Source organism: Cyprinus carpio, chromosome B6, assembly GCF_018340385.1.
Source record: "Cyprinus carpio isolate SPL01 chromosome B6, ASM1834038v1, whole genome shotgun sequence".
Classification (NCBI taxonomy): domain Eukaryota; kingdom Metazoa; phylum Chordata; class Actinopteri; order Cypriniformes; family Cyprinidae; genus Cyprinus; species Cyprinus carpio.
The window spans coordinates 26,484,760-26,511,974 of record NC_056602.1 but is presented as its reverse complement, the minus strand read 5'-3'; the positions used below and the strand labels follow the sequence as shown (position 1 = coordinate 26,511,974).

Below are 27,215 nucleotides of genomic sequence, written 5' to 3'. Positions count from 1 at the left end.
AAGCATAATAATCTACTTATTTGCAAATGACATCTCTAGTTCTGTGCCCACAGTGAATATGCATTTATTTATTTATATACACACAATCATTCTCAGTGAGATGCGCAGTAAGACTTCTGAGAGCTGGCCAATCAAAATATTAGCACAAGGATCAAGTCTAGCATGAGAAACTGCCATACTAAAACTTTTTTTCATTTGTTTTTTTGGCAGTAGGAAGAAAAACAGAAGGGTGTAGAGGGAAGGTATTGTGGATTGACTGGCTTGAACCGTAATTCAGAGTATGATTGCTGTCATTCCAAAAACGCACATAAAATTTGGCATGAATTTTTGCAGCCATGTCGGATAACTGAACATGGCGCATGCGTTAACACTTACCGATAACACTAATGCAGTCAAGTATGTGAATCTTCCTGGAAACCGTCTGATTGTCATCGATCATTTGTACAGGGGACTCATGGGATTTCATGCCAAAGGGAATAGATAGCTAGTCCAGAGCACACAAAGCTGTGGATCAAGAAAAGCACGGGGTAATGATGACATCGAAGGGGGGAAGGTTCACAGTCTAGGTCATTTTGTGTGGATGGATTTTGTAGGACGGAACAGGACATAACTTGTGTAATTTGATATTAAAGCTTCTAGTTTTACAGGTAATTCAGTGAAAACCAGGTATTGGATTGTTTTTTCCCCAAACCATGAAAAAAAAAATTTAGCAGTTATTTTTTATAAAATCTGTAACACAAAAACATTAGCCAATGATATATAGCCAAACCTTTATGGTTTTCCTCATTGTATGGATTAAAAAACAGACATTTTTCAAAATATCATGTTTTGTGTTGCTCAGAAGAAATGACATGTGGTTCAACACATAATGACAGAGTTTTCAATTTTTGGTGAAAAATATTTAAGATCATTAGTCTAGATGCTTAACCATGAAACTATCACCTCATGTGTGACAACCCATATGAAACTCGAGCCAGTCCCTCAGCATCTTCTCTCATAAGTGTTTGAAATAGAAACGAGTTTTTAATGACACTCATTAACATGCCTGTATGTAAGCTGCCTATTTGCATGACCCAGATTGGAGTTAAACCTTGATGGTCTGTGCACAAATAGACTACAACCATCAATATCATACGCATTAACAGAATTTAATAAGATTTATCACATTGCACATTGCATAGAACTTAGTCATAACAAGAAACAGACCTTATGTCCATACATTGCTTGGTATGTAGCTTAGTCAGGGTCAGGCCATCGCTTGAATACCAGAGTCTTCCTCCAAAGACTCTCTAACATGAGAAATTCGAAAGCATTTCCATGTGCATTTATGTGAGCTCTACCGTATGTTGTGTATTAAGAGTGATTTGTGATCTCTTTGATTGCACAATTTTCTTTCTGCCTTTTCTTTCTCATGGTTTAGGATTCTGCTGTTATCTGGAACTGAATCTCTGCTGAATAGTGCCTGAGTCATAGACTTCCCTCTTAAAGGAACACTCCACTATTTTTGAAATTAGGCTCATTTTCCAACTCTGTTTTTGCTGTTAACAGTTGAGTTTTTACCGTTTTCGAATCCATTCAGCCTATCTCTAATATGCTAATTTTCCAACTCCCCTACAGTTAACAGTTGAGGGGTCTGACGGTAGCACTTTTAGATCTCACTCAAAATGACCAAAGAGTTTCTATATTTACTCTATTTAAAAACTTGACTCTTCTGTAGTTACATTGTGTACTAAGACCGACGGAAAATGAAAAGTTCCGATTTTCTAGGCCGATATGGTTATACTGTCAAAATAGTCCCCAGTTAGTTTGTGCAGCCGGCAAGTTTCAGGCGCTGCGTAATATCATTGCGCCCATGGTACAGCAGCAAAGTTCCATGATTATTACGCCAGATTGAGAGTATAGTTCCTAGCTATACGGGCCTAGAAAATCACAACTTTTCATTTTCCATCGGTTTTAGTACATGACGTAACTACAGAAGAGTCAAATTTTAAATAGGGAAAATATCAAAACTCTTTGGTCATTTTTGAGTGAGATGCTAACGGTCTAATTTGATTCCATGATCTATGCTAAGCTAAGCTAAAAGTGCTACTGCCATACCTGGAGATCGGCTGAATGGATTCAAAAACGGTAAAACTCTACTGTTTAACTCAAGGGGAGTTGGAAAATGAGCCTATTTTCAAAAATAGTGGAGTATTCCTTCCACTATTTTTGAAATTAGGCTCATTTTCCAACTCACAAAAATAAAGTTCACAAAAGAGATCTCAGGGGGTCTCGGCTGTAAATGAACTCTGCCCCCCTCAGTGTGAACCACATTGAGTCCATACTGGAACAAAGCCATGGATGACAGCATTCACAACATTAGTTAAATAAGTTTCTTGTGAAAAATCGTCACCATTCTTCTGCTGTTTAAAATGTTATATATGTTTATTGTGAAAAATCCATGGATGACAGCATTCAATTTTATGTGGTGCTTACTAAGGTAAAGATCACTATAACTATTGCTCATACTTGGGGGTTGGGACCCTTAAATGTAAATATTACAACAATTTAAATACTACAAACATAAATTATACTTCAAATTGTCCTGATGTTTGAGAAGAGATGTGCTGTTTAAAATGCCTAATTGTTTTTGCCTCTCAAATGACACAACAGGTGGACAAATATTGTAGATTTGTATTCCATTAAGCTATACTTTAGAATATCATAGAGAATATCACATGGGTCTGGTAAATAACCACGTAGCAACTACCCAAAAGAGCTTATTAGCTGCATAGAAATGTATTAAAAATCAATCAGAATGCCTTAGCAATCACATAGCAATTCACTGGCTGCTACCCACAGTACCCTAGCATCCACATACTATAAAAAACTCAGAACCACTCATAATACCTTGGCAACCAACAACTACTGTAGCAGCTGCATACAAACATGCTAAAAAAACACTTAGAACACCTTTTCAACTATTCTTGAGAACATGTAAAATTTTCTACCTCTAGCTCTTAAGAAGACTCATGAGGCATATGTGCGGGTCATGAATTAGCAAACATGCTAAATAAGCTTGCGTTTCAGGGATCTTGTGCAGATTCACAAGGGAGTTACGCACATCAATCTTGTAGGTTATTATGAGTACACACACATTACACATGCTCCGAGTTTTGCCATATTAGATGACAGAAACATGTTTTCATTGCAGTTATGAAAAAGAGAGCAGCATGTGAGTGTAAAGCGAGGAGTATAGAGAGAGGATCGCTTTGGGAGAAAGAGGAATTTGACAGACTGGCAAAAGAAAATTCTCAAAACATTTATTTTTGTTTTTTTTTAAGTACAGGCCTACCACAAGAAGGGAGCATAGCAATATAATCGTCATATAATGCATGCATATTACTAAAATCCAGTTTACGAGACCGGATGCAGTAGCTAAATCTTGTTATGCTCAACATAAAAGCTTAAAATGAGGCTCAATATCAAGTTACGGAGTGTTAAGGCATGTATTCTGCTTGATTAAATTTAAAGACCTCATTAAATGGTTTGACCAAAGCAATTTTCATTCCTTTGTTTACATGTTTTAGTTAACAGCTTCACAACTGAGCAAAATCCTGCTGTGTTCATAATAGCATACTACCATGTTTTTTCAGTATGTACAGTATACTGTTTTCAGTGTAAATTTTCTGTATGCACAGAAAACCCTGAACCAACCACTGCAAGAATCGTTTTCAGTGTAAATTTTATTTATGGAATGATGAATGTGAGGCAAGTAGTTGGTGATTCCTGTTTGAAAGGAACACTATGCAAACAAAACGATCTCTGTTCACACGAATCTGTGTGAATGACTTGAAACTCTGTATTGTGCATGCCAGGCCAGTAGTTGGTGATGCCACTTTGAAAAGAAACACTATGCAAACACATAATACATATACGCACAACGTCACCATTTTCACAATTCGTGTTTTCGTACAATAATGGTATCTTGCACTTTGAAACCCGTTTTCAAAAGCTTGCATTTCAGACCCTCAAAAACATTGTTGTCCATGCAATCTGCAAGAATCCTGCATGCCAGGCCAGTAGTTGGTGATACCACTTTGAAAGAAACACTATGCAAATCACCAGCCAAAACACATTTTTTAATTTGATTTTTTGTTTTTTATTCTTTAAACTTTTGGCATGAGATGCGAATTATGTTGTTTTATTTTCAAATTTATGCATATGCACCTTGTAAACAATATATTCTCAGTAATATCTTTTCTAGTGTCTTCTTTTTAACCACTAACCAGTACACTAACTTAGCTACATCTGTAAAATCAGCATGAAGTGAGTAAAGACAGTAAACACACATGCATGTGAAAGGAAACAGGGTCGTCTGTTCACGTGGCTTTGTTTATGTTTTCTTGAGGCTCTGCTCCTCAGTGATGTATATGTTGTTGCGTGAGATATATGAGTGACCGAGAGTGCATGCTTCAGAAAGGCCGTATAAATCACTGAGTGATGTAATTGTTAAGATTTTTTTTTTCCATTGCAACACACTGTGACCCCAGAGGCCTTTACAAATACTCGTGCTTTCACTCACAGTTCAGCATGATTGCATTAGTATTATAATATAGCATTAGTATTATAATATAGCATTAGTATTCATAGGTATTTGTATATGCAATGTACTCATTCATTTTATTGTAAAATATCATTGTGGGCTGCTTCTAAAATGTCTAATTTAAGGTGTCTTTACACAGAGTTAAAGCTGCTCTGTGCCTGCTCAAATGCAGTGTGAAGGCGCAATGTTGCACAAAAGGCAGATTAAATGATGCTAGTGTAAAAGTATACTGTTATAAAGCCTCGTTCACACCAAGAATGATAACTATAAAGATAATGATATTAGCGTCCACATCATTGGACGATACTTTCTGTTTATTCTAAGTGCACATGCATCTGCCGCTTTAAATTCTCGAGCTTGTGATAGTAGGATTAATTCTGATTGGGTGTCAATGATTTTATCATTCATCAGCTGGAAAAAAATTGTTCTGGAAGTGATTCAAACGATATTGTTTCTCTGTGCCTTTACCGTTGTAGCTGTGGTGTGAACTCTGCTATTCTTTAATTTTGAGAATGATTTTTAGAACTATATCTTTATAGTTATCGTCCTTGGTGTGAACAGGCCTTAACTGCTGTGTAGATGCATTTATTCCACCTCTGAGCAGTCTGTGTAAAGACAACTAAATGCCACTTCAGAAGCGCTTCTGTTCCACCTTTAGAGGGTATTTGGCATTAGATACCTACAGATGTTCACAAACTCTTTTTTATTCATTTCATTTTACTTGCATATTATTTTTTTTGTTATTATATTACTATAAATATATATTTAAATGTTTCGAATATTTATAAAATATGATATAAAGTAATAATAATATTTAAGATTAAATGTATAAATTATTAATTAATATATTATTTATTTTAATCATTTTATATTATCAATATAATATTGTGACCTGTACATGTGCTCATGATAATTACCACACACAATTAAATGTTTGAATGCCTATAAACAATAACAAAGTCACACTGTGCAATTTTTACACCTTTTTAAATTAGTTTTTCCATGTTTTCTTGATCTTCTCTTTCTCTCAAACATGCACAAGCATAAATGTTAACAGGCATTAGTTAAAAGCAGTTGAGAGGGCGTAAGAATGCAGGGAGGTTGTAAACTCATGTTAATTTTGGTAACCTAAAACCACATGTTTCACTATCACAACAAACTTGCTCATAATTCCTCCTTAAACCCAAAATGTGGCAAAGCTTTGCATGTTTCTGGCTAATGGAGAAGATTTTTATATAAGGACTCCTGATGTTTGGTGGTTGAGTGAAATGTTTTTGCCAGATGTTGCATCTTCCCCTTTTTCTCTTCTTTCAGTCCTATGATGATTCATGACCTTGTCTCTCAATAATCAGTTCCTGATTTCTGTCCCATATTTCCACTACGCCAAAAGAGGTTCCTATGTATTCTCATGATAGTAATACTGAATGATCGCCTATCTCTTGATTAGCATTATTTATGGGGCTGTTTTTCTCATCCAAGTAAATCTAAGAATATAAAAGCCCAGAGTTGGTGATAGCAATATGTTGTTTGGCTACATGCAAACACCCCTTTAGATTGCTTGTTAGCAAGTTTTTAAGCTTAGCTTTGGTGCACACAAGGGGATTTTCATGTATTGGCAATAAGTAATAGTAATAGTTTTCTTATGGGTGTACTTATGTGATGTTTAGTGTTACTTAAAAAGAGCGTCCAAGAGTTGAGACTAGACAGACGTTTTTCCATGTGCTTTGTGAAGTTGGTTAACTACCAGCAGTAAAGCATGGATTTGGTATTTGAGCCCATCTGGCAGGTTGCGACAGCCACAAAATTAGTTAGCGTCTTGAGAGTTTAAGGTCACTAGACGTCTAGGGTAAATCTTCTCTGAACAGTGGCTTAGAAACTGAAAGTTTTTATATTATTTCAGTCCAGTCTATGGATTATTTTGTCCAGTAATATGAAGACAGTGCTCAGTGTTACTATAACAACTTAGAAAAATACTAAAATAAAAAAAGCTTTCAGCCAATTGGAGCTTGTTGCCAGAGGATGTGGGCTAACAGTTCATCCAGTATTTCTCTATGAGGCATTGTCTCCATTTTACCTTAACCACTTTGAACTCCTTCAACTCCTTGGCTGGTTTCTGGTGAAGTCTGAACATTGGCTTGAAAGTTTTCTTGGATGGCATGAATTAGGCAAGAGAATTGAGAAGCAGCTGTCCAATCCAAACTATCTATGAGGGTTTGGATTATACAGCAGATGTACACCAGATTTAGGTGGAAGGGTTTGTGGCAGGATGGTTTGTTCTGTAAACTGTCATCAGGTCAACAAGGGTTTAATGTTGCATAGCCACATCCTTTACCAATAGTTTTCTAAAATGATGGATTTTCATTCTTGATCGAAGATATATTGTTGGCCCTTTTTGAATGAAACGTCTGCCGTTTTCAGTTACATTTGAATCTTTATTTTTGTATGTAAGGCTTAGGTCCATAACGCTTCATACTTCAGAAAACATTTCATAATAGAACACAAATGTGTGTTGCATTCTCAGCTTTTCCACAAGGCGTGCTATGGAGAAAAGGAACATGTGTTGTCTTGTTCTGTGGATTGTTTTATTTTTAAGGTCAACTATATTGTAGAACAACAATTTGAAGAGAATCTGGCTGAGTAAGTTAATGCTTGTAAAACATATTGCTGGACTATGATGCTATCTGAATAACATGGTTTAATTGCGCAAACTTTTGATGGTTACTTATTCAGTATACATGCACAAACATTTGTGTCCTATGGCAGATGATTATCGGTGCTTCTTTATGTATTGTACAATACCAATGGTGTTTGGTGTGTTTTTTCAACTTTTTGTTAAACATTTTGCATTTTAATAAAAAATATCCACATTCAAGTTGATAAAATAGAATGCATGAATGCATTTTTAAGCAGAGGCTTTGTTCTTTCTTTAGACATATTGCTTGCTCAGATATTCATACAACTAAATATTTTTAGGGCCATAACATTTTTGTCAAAATTTAGTGAAAACGCTTGTGCAAAATGTGCATCTTGCTTAACAGAGGTTTGCAATATATTTTTTCTTTTTCTTCAGACTTCAAAAAGTCCTGTAAGTAACCTGAACACCCTAGCAACTGCATTGCAACAGCTTGACAACCACCCACAACACCCTAGCAAAAATACAAATCTTTAACTTTGTTTAGCTGGTTTTGTCTCATGTTTTGAGACACCAAAATGCACTTCACAGACAAAAATTACTGTCCTCAAATGCAGAACAGCATGAGTGCTTTCAGATCTCATGAATTATGTGATTAACAGAGGAAATGCATTGCGTGGTTAGAGCCCTGAATGTCTTCAGCTCTGCTTTTCGCATGTAAACAAATCCAAATGACTACCTTGCATCTCGGCTGCGAACCAGTGGCCACTTGAAAGTGCGAGAGAGTCTTCAAAGCAGACAGTGGGAATGCCAGCAAAAGGTTCAATTAAGGTTTCTTGTATTTTATTTATTTATTTTTTGCTCGGGCTGCATGTGAGTCGAGTTTTAATAGATCCCAGAGCTTTAGGGGGCTGTACATCCTGTTTGTGTGTGCCATATGGGTTTAAGTGTGTAAGACGCCAGTCAGTAAAGCAGCCCATGAACAGTGTAAGTGTAATTACTCTTCGCTCTCTGTCTGCGCTTGTTTCTCTCTCTCTCTCTTTCTCTCTCTCTTTCAGTATCCTTCTTTTTCTTTCCACTGTAATATTTTACAGAGATGTTCCTAATGCACTTCCAAGTCATGTCATTTTTCAAGTCAGACTTGCTCATTGGTTTTATGGTCACAATTTACAGCTCTCAAATAATATTTTCATGCAGATTTTATGTGTAATTAAATTGAAAGTAATTCATTACAGTTTCAGAAGAAAATGCAAGTGCAAAATTCCAAGCATGCTAGGAAATTTATGCACTGAAGGTTACTTTCAGTATGAGCAATAATAGACTTGCAACAATGAGTAAGGTTGACTAATTTATTTATTTATTTATTTTATGATGGTGTTTTGAATTTAAAGACAAGTTTGGCATACTGATGGCACTAATAGTCAAAGTAATAATCATTTAATTATAGTAATTAATCATTTATATAAAGTAAGTAATTATAAAATAAATAAAAAAATGACTACTGATAATAATTTTATAAAAAATTATTGTAAGTAGTAAAATATTTGTAATTATTTGATTTGATTATTTTAATATTTTTGTTATTATTATTATTATTATTACATTTTAATTAAAAGAATGTATTTTCTAAATAATTAAACTTTAAATAACTTTTGATCATTATTACTGTAAAAATATTTATTAATATTATTATTTATCAGTGCTGTCAAATTATTAATCATATCCCAAATAAAAGTTTTTGTTTGCATAATATATGTGTGTTCTGTATATATTTATTATGCATATATAAATACACACACATACAGTATATATTTTGAAATATTTACGTCTATATTTATATTCATTTAATTTATATGATAAATAAATATATTAAATATATAAACAACCTATTTTTCTGAAATATATACATGCATGTGTGTTTATTTATATATACATAATAAATATACATAGCACACATACATATATTATGCAAATGAATTTTTTTATTTTGGATGCGATTAATTGTGATCGTTCAACAACACTATTTATTTAATATTTGAATGCATACATTTTATTATTATTACTATTATTACTGTACCACAGTAAAACAGTACTTTAAAAATGGTATAATGTATTTGCTATCACTTTATCTGACCATTTATCTATGAATGGTTGTAGCATATTAATAGAACTACAAGTCAAAGCACCACTTTTCAAAGCTGAAAAACTGTTTAAATCAGCCTAAGCTGGTTTGCTGGTCTCCTAACCTGGTCAAGTCAGGCTGTCAGCTGTATTTAAAGCTAAATTCAACCTAAAACCAGCTTAGCTGGCTTCCAACCTAAAAATAAAAAAAAACTCAGCAAACTCAAGACAATGACATGCCCGGCTATAATGATCGCTGTGAGCAAGGCAGCATTGTGTGTGTGTTTATTTGTTGAAAATCTGTCAGGGCAGTATTTAGCATCCATATATGACTAACATGTCTGATTGGTGTCTGGTAGACATGACTAAACCCGACCTGGATTTTGAAAATGTGTAGTTTCGTACAGAGCTAAGCAAGAGCATCTTTGTCAAACCAAAGATCTTATAGAAAACCAACGAAGAACGTTTTGAAACCTCCTTGACTGCTGCTATCATGATGTGACCTCTCTGACAGTCCTAACAATTAGTATCCCTTCATTCTTGTGGATTGATCTACTTGTGGTGGTGTGTTTTTACAAAGTGGGGCTTTCCGCTCTGGCTCGAGTCCACCTGGGTCCACCTCGCTTTAAGTTCCTCCACCAGAGCGATTGTACTTTTGGCTGCATGTTTGAAGTGCAAATCCCTCCTTTTTCTGCACTTCCTACACTTCTCTCCTTTTGTTTTTCTTGTGTAAACGAATAAAGCATTGCAGAAATGGAGTAAAAAAAGGGTGAGTTCATCGGGGAGGAGAGCGTATTGGATATGTGGGTATCTCAGCAGGGTGTACCACCACTGAAGTCAATGACTAGATGTTATGAAAACACTATTTCTCTTCTTGCTTGTCTCACACATACCAGCTCTCTTTCTATATGTACCCATGCCACACCTTTTAATAATGCAATCTGCTCACATTCCAGTACCTTTGTATCTAATATAAACATTTGGAAATTTCATATCTGATGAAGAAAAATGTTTCAACTTCCACCTCTCTTGCTTGGCATTAATGGATGTAACAGAAATGAAAATGGCTCGCCCCTGATGGCATATGAGGAGTGAAATATGCACAACATTTTCATTGCCTATCGTGTATCCCACTTTAGCCTCTAAAATCTATGAAATGTATTCAGTATTATAAACAAAATTTTATATTTTTTGGTGAACTAGTCCCATGTGTTCCCGATTGAGCCGGTGAGTCAATGATAACGGTTTCAGACAGATAGTAACTCATGTTTTTGTGGCTGGTTGTGTGTTATCTGAAGTGGACCACCAGCTGACTTTTGGAGTTGTCGTCTATGTGCATGAGTGTAGATAGTGTGAGACATGATTGCATATACACATATGGTCGTATATAAACAGGATGGAAGAGTTTTGTACTGTAATGAAATGGCAATCTTTGTATAGTTTCTGTTTCCCGAACAGGAAGGCAATGGATTTATCAAGCGTTCGATGAATTAGAAGGTTTATGTTGAGGGCTCAAAATTAAATTAGATTAAATGGGTGTGTTGAATTCTCATGGGCGACACTGAAGACAACTTGAGTTCTGAGATGATCTTTTTTTGGGAAAGCCCCACCAACTCACACAGATGTTGAAGATTCAGTTATGGCTCATCTGAGAACACACATTCTTACAGACGCAACTAATCAAAAGCAGAAAAATAGATTTTTGTTCATTGTGTCTCGCAGTTCAATGTTCATAGCACAGACAGGTCAAATAGACATACATTTACCATAACAATGTACTCATTTCTTATGTTTTCAGTATTGTGCTTGGGTCACATAAAACAAAATACCATATGCCATGGTTACCATGGTTACCTGATAAACCATCATTGTAACAAGATACCAAGGTATTAATATTTATTTTGTTAAAAATATTTAACAATAATTTTATAATTAATTATTCATCATTAATATCATCATTATTATAGGAGCAAACATTTAATGATTAATAATTAATAATTATTTAATGATTAATAATTATTTATTATTTTAACTTATTGTAACTTATAAATAACAATTATAATGATATAATTAATAGGAATTATTAGTTTTTATAATTATTAATAACAGAATATTATTTGTAGGAGTAAATTATAATAATAATAATGTTATAATAGTTTTAAGTTTATTTAATTTGTATATTCAATTTTTTATTATTATATTATTAATATTACTAGTAAACCTTTTATCATTTTAACTTTATTCATAATAATAAAATATTTTAATTTGTTTTTTTTTATGTTGTTTTACTATTATTAGAAGTTATTTAAATTGTTTTATATGATTCATAATTAATAATACTTATATTATTAATAAATATATATTATTAATTAAATTATTACATTAATAATAATGTATAATTCATGTTAATTATTTTATATTTATTAATGAATGTATCTTATTAGAAGTAAAAATATAATTACTATTCATCATTATTATTATTTAATATTTTGTTAATATTTTTTAGTTTATTAAATATCATTACTTATTAAAAATTGTATCATGCATCACTTGATCTGAAAACAGTTTATTCATGAATGCTTGTATGAAATAAAAGGACTTAGCTTGTTTTTGCATTATTTACATATTTAAAGTGACCAACTACAAACCTTCCACACTCTGATATATAACATGAGCACAGCTGGCATGTCTTCAGACCTTAAACAAGTTTCTTAATTTATCATGGCAATCATGTATAACACTGCCACTGATGGCCTTCAAAGTATTTGCCTTTAAATGAAGCAACTGGTGTTTTTAATTGGAATTCTAGATTCCCAGATTCTTTCTAAGAGTGTTGTATCCATTCAAAAGGAAACAAAGGCAATGAAGGGACACGAAAGCATGAAACAAAAGAGACTGAGAGAGAGAGGGAGAATCTGCATTTTGGTATGGCTCGATTTTCAAAGTCTCACGGTTTGGGCCAGTCTTGTAATGGGGAATTGAGTTTCAGATTCCCACAGGGGGGCATCAGGGAGAGAGAGAGAGAGGAGAACGGAGGGATGAGCAAAGCAGAACTGTGAAGGAGTGTAAATTGAAAAACACGAGGAGCCTCTCTGTGAACTCATTCTACGAGGGCAGTGGAACCTGTCTGAGGGTTTTTTCCACAAACACTGGTTTGCATTAAAGCATGACAAAGAGCTCCATTAAACGTAATTTGTCTTCATGGAAACGCTTGCAGCCTCTTTCATTGCCTTTAAAAAAGATTTGCCTTTAAAACAGTGTTGCAGGTTAAATGCAGGTTAAGCCCTATCATCAGCATCTCGTGCTGTCAGTACAACAGAAAATAATTTCAACTCTTCACTCAGTTCATAAAATCAAACAAAAACGTGCTTACAGTAATGCACTTACTATGGGAGTCTATGAGGCAAGACATTGCACCAGAATAAATATTAAAATACATGTTTAGAAAATATTGGCATGAGACATTATGAGTTAACATGAGACTCAATCTAATGTCCAAAATGCATTAAACTCAACTATCTATCTATCTATCTATCTATCTATCTATCTATCTATCTATCTATCTATCTATCTATCTATCTATCTATCTATCTATCTGTCTGTCTGTCTGTCCGTCTGTCCGTCCGTCTGTCCATCCGTCCATCCGTCCATCCATCCATCCATCTATCTATCTACACATCTGTTCATTTTGTATTCTTCCGAAGACTAATCACTTGAATACATCCCTGTCTTTATCTCCCAATAGCTTAGAGATCTATTATTACTTGCCATTTTTCCAAGAACACGTGCCAGCAGCTGCAAAAATAAACACCAATCCTAGACCGAGAGAAAAGAGCATCCAACTCATAGCCTGAGGTGTTTTTCTTTCAGCCAACCTGTGCAGCGAACCTCATCCCTGACCGAACGCCACATACGACCGCTGATATACAAAAACGTCTGTTTGGGGTTAATTTAGCGAAAAAGAAGCACAGGGCAGCATGTGAGATCCTGACAGCCTTGACCCAGGTGTTTTTTGATAGCTGACATAGCACAGACACAGAAAAATAGTTCATAATAACACCAGGAACATACTTTAAGAAAGAAAACAAGGTCCATGTGTTCACAAAATGATTGTTTTCAGACAGGTTTCCCTTGGTATGCCATTGGTTTGCCAAACAGTCCAACCCCAAACACATGTTATGTACTAGTAAACATTTTAGTAAATATGCAAATAAATTACATACATCCTTACATTTTAGCAGTCTACTTTTTGTCTTACTCCTAAAAACACTATAATTGTTGAGTGAAAACAAAACTTCACATGCAGAAACATCTGTAGTTATAATAGTTCATCCTACCTGCTTCAGAGCTCTTCTATTCCAGAGCTGGGTTACGTCTGACAACTAAGCAAACACACATTTGTGCTCATCTCTGCAGTAGCGTGCATGCATCTGTATGTGTGTGTGTTGCAGCAGCAGATGTCTGTTGACTCCTGATAACGTGTGTTTCTCCAGCAGCCAGAAATGACACCTGATTCTGAGAAGCTGCTTGTACAGAGCGAAAAACGAAGTGACTGAATGCATCAAATGTGACTAGCTTTCTCCTACTTCTCTCAACCTGAACTGAGCCGGTCTCACAATGCTCCCTCGTCGGCTTTAACTTTTCTCACTCTCTCTCCTTTTCTCCTCCCATTTTTGTACATTGGAGTCTCACACACACTCCCTTGTCATTTCTCTCCTCTGTCACACCAGGCAGCAAACACATCAAAGCTGTAAATTCTGAATTCTTCCATATTTTCTTGGCCGCTCTGCACATTTGGCAGCATGGATGGACTGAAAAACTTGGAACTGTTTCCGTGCAAACTGTACAAGTCCATTAAATATCCTGTGAATATGCTTGTGGGATGCTTGGCCAAGACCCCCAATGGCTCGTCTGAATTAAACTATACTGCTTTCCACATACAGTCTGGTGTTGAAAGAGGAATAATTCCTTTTTATGGGCCAGTGGGGTCTGCGTACTGGCAAATAGTTTGTTGTAATTTTTGTGAATTCTGTCCTCCAATCTAAAATTCAGGATCATATTGTTGTAATATTGGATAAAAGTGAAACTGACTGGTGGAACTCTTGATGGTTCGCTTACATCAGGTTGTCACATTTATAGTGGGGCAAGTTGTCACAAATGCCTTACACCATAGTTCAAAACTTTGGGGTAATTTTTGTGTGTGTGTGTGTGTGTGTGTGTGTGTGTGTGTGTGTGTTTATGAATGAAGTCTCTTCTGCTCACCAAGACTGCATTAATTTGTTTAAAAATACAGTAAAAACTGTAATATTGTAAAGTTGTGAAAAAAACTGCAATATGTAACTGTTTTCTATTCTAATATATTTTCAAATGTAATTTCTTTATGTGATGGAAAAGCTGAATTTTCAGAAACATTTCAAGAAACATTTCTTTTTATTATCGATGTTATAAACGGTTGTGCTGCTTAATAGTTTTCGCTGTTTTCTGTTATTGTGCTTTATGTGAACGATGATACATTTTTTCACGATTCTTTTCTTTACTTTAACTTTTGATGCAACACTGTTGATTGCAAATTTATTGACAAGAAAAGACAAAAAAAGAAAGTCTTACAAACCCCAGACTTTTGAAAAGTACATTGGAATTTTATGCAATTCTGTTACCGTAACTAATTACTATTGGATTACTATCAACAATTTATTTTAGCTAAAACAAGGATATGATATTTTCTGAAGCCTACTTGTTTTTTTTTTTGTTTTTTTTTTTGCTTTTTTTTATTTATTGTTTACTGTTAACCTAACTATTTATTTATTTATTTAGATGAAAGCTGCCTATGCATAATGACTATACATAATTTCATACAAAAATGTTGTAGAAATGGTTTTTGTACTTTTAGTATGTGTGAAATCATGCTGTTTTGCATGTCACAAAAGGTGTTTGTGAGTTCAGTGAACTGTGTATTTTTTCCCTACACAATAACAGTGGAAATATTCAGCTTTTTAAGCAGTCAAGACCTTAAGGATTGTTTATAGAAGGTGACTTTAAAAAAAAAAATGTGCCTTGAGAAATACTGTATTCACCGGAATAAAAGTTTGGTAACTAACTCTACTTGCTAAAATTATTCCTCATCTGCCCCCTGCTGGTTTTACGTCACTATCACACATGTGTCCCGTTCCAGATGTTTCAAAGAGGTCAAATATTAGGTTTAGGCTTGAGAACACAAAGAAAGAAAGAGAAAGGGGGGAAAATGTTGTTTGTAGTATGATGAGATGAACTGCAAGAGTGTTTATGGTTTGAATATTGTTGCAGCAATAAAAGATCTTAAACTCCTGCCAGCGCTCTGGGCTCAGAGCCAGTGAAGGAGCAGAAGGGGAGAAAAGGAGAGGCAGGGAGCTTGAGGGATTTGTTATGTGCCTCTAAACAGATGCCCTGATAATTTCCTTCATGAATGTCATCTTACCTACACATTCTCAACCTCTGTAGCCACTGGAAAAAAATATGCATATGAAAGAGCTTCATTTGGCCCCAAAATTATTCAGACTCTTAAATCACATTTTGAAAAAATGCCTGAAATTCATTGCTTCAGTGCAGCAGGATCTTTTCTCGTCAGCTGGTGTTTTGGTGATTTTTATTGGATGTATGAAATCACTTTTCCAAGTTCACACAGGTGTAGCTACAGGTGAAATATGTGTGTGTGTTTATATATATGATACTGTATAATATAAAACCTAACAAACTTATTTTTATTTTCAGCTGATTGGTACATTTGAAAAAAAAAAAAAAAAAAACAGGCCACTAAAAAATATATTAAAAAATTTGATTACAAATTTTAATTAATAATATGATGATACTATTATTAATCAATGATATTTTTTCTATTATATTAATTATTTAAAATAATTTTAATATGCATTTTGCTTGGCTTTAAGATTTTATAGTCAACAAAAGGTTTTAGAGATGGTTAGAGGACATATAGACAGCAGCTTGATCTACAGTATAATTTATTTATTTATTTATTTTTAATTTGTAAAACAATCTAGATTACAATACTAAAAAAAAATACTATTTCAATCTTTGTACTTCAAACTTTCATGTGTTGTTTGTTACTTTTAATTGTGAGGTTTACTAGCAAATTCTGAGTACATTTAGTCATTTAGCAGATGCTTTTATCCAAAGCGACTTACAAATGAGGACACTGGAAGCAATCAAAATCAACAAAAGAGCAATGATATGAAAGTGCTATAACAAGTCTCAGTTAGCCTAACGTAGTATGCATAGCAAAAACAGATTGAATAAAAAAAGAAAAGAGCAAGCCAGTGTTAGAGGCTTTTTTATTTATTTATTTATTTTGTTAATTGTATAATAAATAAAAAGAAAACAAATAGATAGAATACAAAAAGAATAGAGAAGCTAGTGTTAGTTTTTTTATTTTTGAAAGAAAACAAGCAGTTAATAAATGCAAGTCTAAAAGGACACATTTTTTAAGAATAAAATTAGAATAGAGAGTGCTAGAGTTAGAGGGGCAAATAAAGAAGCAAGAGATGTGTTTTTAGCCGATTCTTGAAGAATAATTTTTAAAGAGAAAACATCTGCCATGAGCCATGAGCATCTCTTCTGCAGCCTTGTACGAGACACTTAACCCAGGGTGCTTCAGATGGATTGTGCTTCACTATATTGCATTTTTTTCACATTCTTTTTATTCAGTAAAAAAAAAAAAGTCTCATAATAAAGAAAAATGTTTTTGCAGTCTGATAATATGAGTCAAGAAAAAGGCAAAGAGGTCAAGATTGTGATACAGTATTCACATTCTGCACTTTTCAATACATTTACTCATTTAGCCAGGGCTCTTGATTTATCACAAAAATAGCTTCTATCTTGAGCTACGTGCTTTGCAATAGTTGTGGCTTAAGATATGCAGATTCTATAGTAAGAAAGCATCTACCGAGCATAAAAATGTCAATTGCATGGATTGCCAAAAAAAAAAAAAAAAAAAAAAAAAAAAAATTCAGAAACTGAATTATTTATGAATTAACAATTGCTGAGAGTTGAAGGTCTCTTTACAGTGTGCTCCTCAAAGTCCCAGTCATTTCAGCAGAGTTTATGTACAATGCTCTTGGCAGAGTTGTATAAATAAGGTTGTTTGGCTCAGCAGACCACATGTAACTCAGACGCAGATTACAAGCCAAAACAACTGCCAAAAACCTTTAACAAAAGATGCCAAATTCAGCTTTTCTGTCAAACTTTTAGAATTATAAATGTTCCATACTGATTAGTGCTGTCAAATGATTAATTGTGATTAATCACATCCAAAATAAAAGTTTTTGTTTACATAACATATCTGTGTATTGTGTATATTATTAATCACATATAAGATGGGGGTTTTTGTTTATATATAATGTTTTTGTGTTGTGTATGTTTATGTGTATGTTTATTCTTATACTTTTTTATTTTTGTGATTTAATCCATGTGATTTTTAATACTGGTGTGTGTTTGACATGTAAAAATGATCAAATGTTCTATTACATGCAAAAAGTGCAAACAGATATACACTACTGTTCGAACATTTTTTATTTTTATACAAATGTAAAAAAAAATGTCTCTATTTACCATATTATTTGATCAAAATAAAAGCAGTAATATTAAGAAATATTATTAGAATTTAAAACAATTGTTTTCTATTTGAATCTATTTTAAAATGTAATTTATTCCTGTGATGCAAAGCTGAATTTTCAGCATCATTACTCCAGTCTTCAGTGTCACATGATCCTTCAGAAATCATTCTAATAAGCTGCTAAAGAAACATTTCTTATTATTATAATTGTTATGATGCTTAATATTTGTGTAGAAAGCATGTTACATGTTTTTAAGGATGAAATGGAAGTTTAAAAAAAAACACAGAAATCTTTTGTAAGTCTTAACTGTCAATTTTGATCAATTCAATTTGCTGGATACAAGTATTAATTTCTTTAAAAATAAAAACTTTAAAAAAAAATGCTTTTTTGCTATTCCTTACAAAAAAAAAGTACCATCACTTACTAAAAAAATATATCAAGAAGTACCATGGTACTAGCAGGGATTTGTACACAGTCACAGTTTCACGTGTTATTACAAAGCTGTTTTAGAGGTATAGTATATTTCAAACAAAGTACCTTATGATACCATAGTCTTGCACCATGCTGTTTACTGTACATGGTACTCCAAGTATATGACCAATGACCACGGTGTCATGTCTAAACAATGGTAGTACCATGGTACTTTTTGGTTAGTGCAAGATAAGTACGCCCAATTTACGGCAATGGCATATCCAAGACTGTTTGAAGCACGACGCTTCAGGAAACCCAACACATCACCAACAAAGACATATGCAGCTTCACCCACACGCTTTATTATAACCCCTGCTATTCTCACATCCGGGATATGAAACATGAGCAAAGACGTGGAATGTTACATTTTTTTCCTCTCTCACAGGCGCCGTAATGATGGAGTAAAAAGCATCACGATTGGTGGATGCGGCGAGAAGAAACATAAAACCCACAGCGTAGCTTTTGCACTCCGGACGCAACGCGACAAACGCGAATGAATCCAGCGCGTGCTTTCGGTCATCAGGGAAGAACTGGAATTAAAAACCCTCTTGAATTACAGCAAAAACATCCACATCCACACAACGGGCTAAAAGTACACAATGGTCGCTGGCGATATGTGTCTCTCAGACAAGCTTAGCGCAGCGTCGCTTGCGTGACAGCTCGCTGGCCAATAGGAAGCTCCAGCGGCCCAGCTGCGCTCAGACGCGTCCAATGGAGAACGCCAGAATACGGGCCTAAACCCAAGTTAGGCTGTTGTTGCAGGCGGCCAGCGCTAAACTTCACCAAATAATAGCTGTTTGTATTTTGGCTGCCGCAGTAGCCATTTTAGGTAAGCACATCTTTAAACTTTTTAATTTTAACGCGTCGCGCGCAAAACCGCGTGGAGTAGGTGGCGCGTGGACGCGTCAAACTCTCGCATCCCCTCATGAATGAACTGCTCTTGTGCGTTAGGATTAAAGAAATTGCTCTGAGTTTTTTTTTCCCTTCCCCGACTCCCACCCCCTCTAATTTTTTATGCATTTTTCTAAACTGTCATGGCGTTTAGTGTCCTTGGAAATAAATGCGGAGAGAGGAACGCGTAGGTTTTTACGCTAACTGATGTCCGGAGCCGGCGTGTCCAGGTAGGTGAGGTCGCGTTGACGGTCCCTCCGCGGAGTTTGAGCGGCTCTTCACGCGTGTAACGCCTGAGATATAGAGCACCGTTGCCGTGACATTACAGTTAGCACGCTGGCTAGCGCCCTACAGGGGCTAATGTATATGGGACACGATGTTAGGCTTTTTATAAGAGTGTTTTATGAGGCAAGTTTGGCATCTGTTGAGGCAGAAAGCATCCCATGACTGCTATCAAGAACTAGGATCAATGTAACTTCTAGCACTCATGTGGCTTACTTCCACTCCTGGTTTGTGCTATATCCCAGTTGAAATGAACCTGTTGTTTAGTGATTTTTGTCACTAATACAAAAGCATAATTGAAACAAATTGAGATTTTTTTCTTTTTTATATAATAAAAAAGCCTCACAGATACATCAACACCTGTCTTAACTCCAGGAATGGGTTAGTTAGTATCAATAGGCCCACCTGGTTTATAATGTAACCCTTTTGAAATTAAAGTGTTCAAGTGTTGGGTGTATAAATCTGCATGGGGTTTATACAACCAATGATGTTACATTAGTGTGCCTTTCTTTTTCTTTTTTGACATAACATGTAGGTTCACACCTTTCTTACTTCATGCAATAGGTTAGTTAGTATTTGGGGTCCCACCTGGTTTATGATGTAATTATGTGATTATTATAGATTTATCTCACAAATAATGTTCCATTACTGTGACAGCTTAATGTTTTTGTTTTAAATTCAAAGATGGTGCAGCACAGGTAGATGACATATGTCTTAGATCAAGGAATGGGTTAGTTAGGATCAAGCGGTCCATTTGGTTTATAATGTAAACCTTTTGAAATGTATGTGTAAAAATGGAGTTATATCACCATAGATGTTGCATTCGTGTCAAAACGTTATTCTTTTCCTTTTTATACAATTAATAATTTGTATAAATTGCACGAAGTAGAATGACACCTCTCTAACCTCAAGCAATGGGTTAGTTCGTATCACTTAGTTTATGGTGAAAATTATGGGATATGGATTTATGCCACTAATAATGTTGTGGTTGTGTCAAAACTGGGTAACTTATTAAGATTTTAATGTTTTTAGTTTTAACTCAATGACAGTGCATTACAGGTAGATTTACACTAACTTTAAGTAATGCAACTTAAGGAACCAGCTAGTTAGTATCTAGTGGCCTTGGTTTTATTGAATGTTTCAAACTAGTACAAATTATTTCAGTCAAACCCATTAAAGAAATGGGTTTAAAGAAACCCATTCAGAAAATTAAAGTTAATAAAATAGGTTGCAAAAGTGGAGAGAAGTTCTAGTGCTCATAATCTGCAAGACAATAATTTGAGCAATACACGCTTTTGTTGTTATAAAGTTATGTCTTGGTGACGGGTGGTGATGCAATATAACATGACCTTTTATAGTAATGTTGAATGAGAATGTTTATTGACATGACATCCTAAATATTAATAATGTCTACTGCAGTCTTATTCCTAATATGCACTTTTAATCTAATTTTGTTCTATTATGTATTTATTCATAAATTTTTATTTAATGATCACAAGACTGTAATGACTAAGATGTCTAGATATTAGTTTGAACTGCCTTTAAAATTTGTTGTGCATTCTGAATGGAACCACACACTAAATGCTTTTTTTTTTTTTTTAAACATTATTTTATTTTTAAAGTTGGTATATGCTTTGCATAATTTCTATATTCATGACTCCTTGTATCTCTGTATTCCAGACGCAGACACAGAGATCAAGAAAAAATGAAAATACAAAAGAAGGACAAGCAGGTCGGTGTATCACATGTGTTTCTGTCAGACACTGTGTGAGAGTTTCATCTATATCTCGCTCTCTCTGTTTCTCTCCCACTGTCTCTCACACTTTCATCGTCATTGCAAAATTAGCATAGGTTTTAGTCCTTGCACTATAGCTATACTTCAGAAAGATTCTCAACCTTATTTAACCTATTTTTTGTCTTTAATATTTAAAGTGCTGTTTGCAATATTTTTTTCAAAGCTTCTTAGGTAGTTAAACTTACCCTGATGCTATCTTTCCCCGAGACTGTAGGTTTACGATTAGGATTTGAGACGAATGTAAAGTGTGCAGAAAGCTTCTGAAATTTGTTTGATCACATTGTTTATACTGTATATCCTCCAAGAAGCTTATTTGTTTTCAGTTGTTTTTTCACAGTCCAGGAGATTTAATTGGGTTCTCATTTGTTTTGCAATATCAACTTTGTGTCGCCAAGACAATGTATTCTGCCCTTTTGTAATTCATATGTTTTACTTTTTAATTTAATGTAGTTTTTTTCTTCAATATTAGAATCAGAGATGTGTAAAAAACAACAACAAAAAAAAACATCCAGATTCTAATCTCAGTTTTGATGATAAATTCAAGCTCAAGTCATGAAAGACCTTGCATGGTTGTGATTTTAGTGATTGTATCATGGCTAAGGTGTGTTGTTAAATAAACACTTCTGTCAGCTGCAGCATGTTTATGGTTGCCAAGCATCAAAGTAGCTTTCCGTGTTATATAGAATATCTGCAGTTTATATGCCTTTGAATGTGACTCATCCAAACAGAATTTGTTGTGGTAACTATCTATTTTATAAACTCGAAAACTCTGTCACAATTACTGGTGACTTTTGACTTGAGATGATGATTCAAGGCAGATCATTTCTTCATAGCCTAAGCTAATGAATAGCTGTTATTTGTTAGGAAAGCGTCAAATGGAAGATATCTTTTATTCTTCTTGAAAGGTAATCTTCTGAATCTACCAGTGTTTTCAGAGTTTTTTTTTTTTATAATGACGGTCAACAACCAAGAAGTTAAACATCTGTTTTGAGTATCTTTTTGACCAAACTGGCCACAGCATCTCAGTTACTCGTGCTCTGAGTTGATGCTTGAGTCAGACGCTCTCTAGAAGTGTAGGTACTGTCAGCGAAGCCTGGCTGGTGCAATGATTGCTGTCCTACAGGTAAATGTTAAGATTTTGAATATAATATCTGTTGGCATGTGGTATGAATATGCTGTCTGCACCACCTACATGGTATGACTGAAACCCAGCGTAAACTCCGCACACAAAGTTGCAAGAAGTTTAGATGTATAATTTTGGCGATAATCACATTGCCATTTTGTTGACATTGCTGCTGCAAGTGCAATTCATGTGCACCATCTGTGCTTTTTATATTACAGCTTTAGCATGTATCTTTGCTATTAATTATTAGCTCAGTGTACATTGGGTATCAACACATGTTTTGGGCTGTCTAATCTCAAGTGGCCAGTCAAAAATTAGTATTAAGATGCATCTTAAAAGCTAATCTGACCAGCAGATTTCATTGTGGGATGGTATGATGATTTGTATCACTTATACTTCAGTGTTCTAGTGCATATTGATGTCATACATAGTGAAAATTTATCTGCACAAGATTTTCCAATTTTTATTGATGGCCATTTTTAAAAACTTTGTTTTTATGCATTGCAGACACTCTTTGTTGTTGTCTTTTTATATCTGTATTTTTAACAATTTATGCTTGTGTTTTAGCATCTCAGAGGATGATCAGATGTTAATATTGTTTATAATTTATAAAAGCAATTAATTAACAGTTAACTGCAAAACTATTGCAATTCAATTTATTAGAAATAATAACACTCAGGAAGACTGGGGTGCACTTAGCTAAGATAGGTCTTATGGAATAAACTGAATTACAAACTAATATCTAATGCTTTCTGGCAACTCCTAAACATTTAATGTTGTTTACAGTTTTTCTGTAGTGTTTTTGGACATGCATGCATATTTCATTATTTTACAGATGAATGTAAATAATCCATGACTATTCATACAGGGATGACTCGAATCATCATAATATTGGCATTTACACTTGAATCTAAGTCTTGTGTCCTGCAAAATAACTGTAAAAAATAATTTAATGCAACATTAAGGCATAAAGTTGCATTTGTAAAATGACATTCTATATCTGCATCCTGCAAAATAACTGTAAAAAATAATTTAATGATTAAAATCATGTTTTATGTGATTTTCTAAGAGAGGTTAGTATTTTAGTAAGTGAAGAACTTTGTGCATGATGTGTTTGAAATCTGTGGAGATCCCCAGTGTGGACCTGTACACATCTGATTAGCACTCAGAACATAAAGTTAACTTAACCTCCATACATACCTCATACTTCTAGTTGAGGATGTAGAGATGATGATAATGTTTAACTTGGTTTTGCTTTGTTAATGTTTGATTAGAAATCAATGAAATTCCCTAGCAATTTCCTATGAAATACAACAGAAGTACTTGTAAAGAAGGTGTGAGGTGTAGCAGAAAAAGATATTCACTCAGCAGTTTGCATGATGTGCCTTTGACATTGTGTTGTGCATGTGTACAATCACTCTTCCAGCTTGTTTTGATTTTCAGGCTGGCAAAACCCACCTAATCATGCTAATTGTCTAGCAGTCATTGGCTGTGCTTTGAAACGTCAGGGGAAAATGGTGTCAAAGTTGAACATTACTTCGGTCTGTAGAGTTCAATGCATTGGAGCATGAAATCAGTATTTAAATATGCCTTAACGTGTATTCATCTGTGTGGGAAATTTTAGTTAGTCAAGATTAAGGATGGTACAAAAGAGTTCCCGTGCTGAAAATTTAGTGGTGCAGGTGCTCCAAAATAATCCACAATACAATATTTTAAACATTTTTATGAATTCCCTTTGATCATGCATCAGGCATGTCTATGTATTCCTGTGTGCCTGTCTGTTTCAACACTTTTCAGACCATAGTAATTAGTACAAAGAATCAGTTGTGACATTTATGAGTTGTGAATAAATCCCAGCCAGCGTTGTGATCATGCACCAGTTAGACAGAACATAAATCAATGTCAGCATCACTCAAACTCCTTCTGTCTCTCATGCTTCCTTCTCGATCACAATTGCTGCATCAGTAAATAAATGTCAATGTTAGACATGATGTGTTGTAGTAAGGCTTTCCTGGTTTCGCGAAATGTACAGCATTTCTTCTCACCTTTATGTGGAAAACCACCCGAGGACACTTCTGTGAAGCTGTCGGATTGTCAGGCGGATCAGGGAGGCTTTTGGTCTGCTGTCAGGCACAGCAGATCTAGACTCGGTGCTGGAATTTCTTGAAGTGAAGAATGGCTGTGTGTCAGTAGGCAGTACAGCAATGAAGCAGTTAACTTGGATGGGATAAAACTCTGACACATTGTTTTTTCAACGGGATTTAATGTTTTTGTTGCTTTGATAGTGTGACCACCTTTTTGAGAGAAGCACGTTGGAGACACCAGCAGATTATTGATGACTTAAAAATAATTTAAAATCATTAAAGTTAAGAAAGGCCAAAGAACTGCTTTCACACTCAGACGCTCTTCTGGTAGTTTCATGTCACTCTCATGCAAATAATCTGATCTGCATTTGAATTTGAATTTTGGTGGTGTCAAAATCAAACTAGCCCAATTTAGTTTTTCATTCCCGCACAGCGAGGCCAGTGATTCAAAGAGCACTTCCTAAGCTTCATTGTCAGGCCTTTCTGAGGAACCAGCAGGGATTCACACCAGCTTAAACTGTTACTTGATTTTGACCAATTTGAAACCACTGCAGGTTTATAAAGTGATTAACAAGTCAAGGGAGTCTTTACAATTGAGTCTGATATTTCTGTCTGTTGTCATTAATCTTGAAGAAAAACAACCAGTCACCAGTCACTTCTTTGAATGTAGGTAAACATGAAATATGGTATGCACTCAAAATATACAGTGCACACTACCATTGAATGAATTCATGTTTTTCCTGATCCTTTGACCTAAGGGCATCTGTACAGATACAAATTATGATTTTATTTCTTACTATTTTTTTTTTTTTTTAAATAAAACTATTATAGTTAAACTATTATATTAATGTATGTGCACTACCGTTCAGAGTTTGGGGTCTGTTAGATTTTTTTTAAAGAAAAAATCCTATTATGGTTTCCCTGAAAATATTAATCGCAGCTCTTTTCAACAATGATAATAATAAATGTTTCTTGAGCAGAAAATCATCATATTACAATGATTTCTGAAGGATCGTGTGACACTGAATCCTGGAGTAATGATGCTGAAAATTAGCATTTCATCACAGGAATAAATTACATTTTAAAAATGTATTAAAATATAAAATGCTTATTTTGAGTTGTAGTAATATTTCACAGTTTTTAATATATTTTTGATTACGTAAATGCAGCCTTGGTGAGCCTTTGAGACTTCTTTCAAGAACATAAACTCTTACAAACCCCAAACTTTTGAATGGTAGTGTAAATAAGTAAATGTATTTATAATGGATGAGATGGAGCAGACAGTTAAGGAAAAGCAGTTAAGTGCCCATCATACATGTGAACTCCTTTTTATTTTGTTTAAAAGCATCCCAGGCTGCACCTGAACCCTCTTAATGTTACCACTTTATGTAAAAAAAAAAAAAAAAAAAACATCTCAGTGCTTTCACTGTTTATCATTTCCCTCCCTGTTCTAGCCAGTTATCCTCTAGATAATGTTTGAAACTTTGTATTTTTATCACTTCTCATGTTATTGCCTTCTTAGGATGAATCACTTTGTTGTATTCATATTTTTTGCCCTCATTTTACCTTTTTTTTTGTAAGTAAGTGTGCCATGATTATACTTTGCTTTGCACTGTAAAACTCTTATCTTTTACATGTTTTTAAAGATGCATACAGACATGTATGATCTATGGCCATTGTGTTGTGTCTTTTGCTGTTTTTCTGAGCTTCCTGTAATGAGCACCACATGTTGTAGGTGACAAGTCAGGTTAAAAATAGTCCAACTTTTCTTGAGACCCCTGCCTTGTGTTCTTCTCTGTCTAGGTGTTTTGAACACAAGAACACATCCTTTTGTTTTCATTGAATAGACGGTTTCCTACGCATCTGTCTGTGACCATCTAAGTATGCAATTCGTTTCTAGTTTTTGTCTGAAACCATGAGCAGAACGATATGTACTTTATTTAGGAATGCTTATAGTTGCACAGAGCAGTTAAAGGACCAAAACAGTTCATTCCTATATTATTATGCTTTTTGTTATTGCAGTGACCGCTGTCATGCATTTGATGGAGAGGTGGATGTATGTTAGCGGGAGCGATGTGTGTGCATGTTTTATAAAGCACGTTTGAGCAAGGTGTGTTCGGGTTTGGAGCTGGCATTGACTGAACTGCAGCTGTCGCGTTTGGGAGTTGGGAGTTGGTATTGATTCATAGGGAATTTGATTGCAAAGTGTGTATGTGTGTGCGCTTGCGGTTGGCAGATTTGCCTGGCAAGCATGCATACTGCAGCACGTCACGGGAATTGTCTGCAGTGTTTGCGCATGCTTATGTGAGAGAATGTATGCATGCTTCCATGCACTTGTACGTATGGGTTTGCGTACATAAGCGTGTGATGCATAGAGAGAGCATTCGAGAAAGGACAACGTAAGGGCAAAAGTGAAAAGGGCAATTGCAGGAAGTTGTCTTTTACTCTTTCTGTCTTTATACAGTGAAGTTACGTACAAAAAGTATTGTTTTTACCCATGCTGATATCACTAGTATTACCTGCAAGAACAATGAGATTGATGCTTTTTAGACTTCAGAAAGGAAAGGGTTACCACGGAGACTGCGTGTTTACGTTCCTCCTTCCCACAGCTTGGTCCCGAGCCTG

At 34.8% G+C, this 27,215-nt stretch overlaps 2 protein-coding genes across 4 annotated transcripts in view; one reads left to right on the top strand and one right to left on the bottom strand.

Annotated features, from left to right (window-relative positions):
* ripor3 (RIPOR family member 3) overlaps positions 1 to 13,955 on the bottom strand; it is a 39,708-nt gene extending 25,753 nt beyond the window's left edge. Inside the window, exons 1-2 of the mRNA XM_042726534.1 lie at positions 13,676 to 13,955; positions 376 to 504 (exon numbers count right to left, since the gene is read on the bottom strand). Of these exons, the coding sequence (XP_042582468.1) occupies positions 376 to 466 (91 nt within the window). The 5' untranslated portion in view covers positions 467 to 504; positions 13,676 to 13,955. The remainder of the gene's footprint in view (positions 1 to 375; positions 505 to 13,675) is intronic.
* Positions 13,956 to 18,680: 4,725 nt separating this feature from the next.
* LOC109099851 (chromodomain-helicase-DNA-binding protein 6-like) overlaps positions 18,681 to 27,215 on the top strand; it is a 40,233-nt gene continuing 31,698 nt past the window's right edge. For 2 of the 3 annotated variants that reach the window (XM_042726531.1, XM_042726530.1), the window contains exons 1-3: positions 18,681 to 19,244; positions 19,461 to 19,536; positions 21,269 to 21,320. In XM_042726531.1, the coding sequence (XP_042582465.1) occupies positions 19,514 to 19,536; positions 21,269 to 21,320 (75 nt within the window). In that variant the 5' untranslated portion in view covers positions 18,681 to 19,244; positions 19,461 to 19,513. The remainder of the gene's footprint in view (positions 19,245 to 19,460; positions 19,537 to 21,268; positions 21,321 to 27,215) is intronic. The other variant, XM_042726532.1, reaches the window with a different exon arrangement.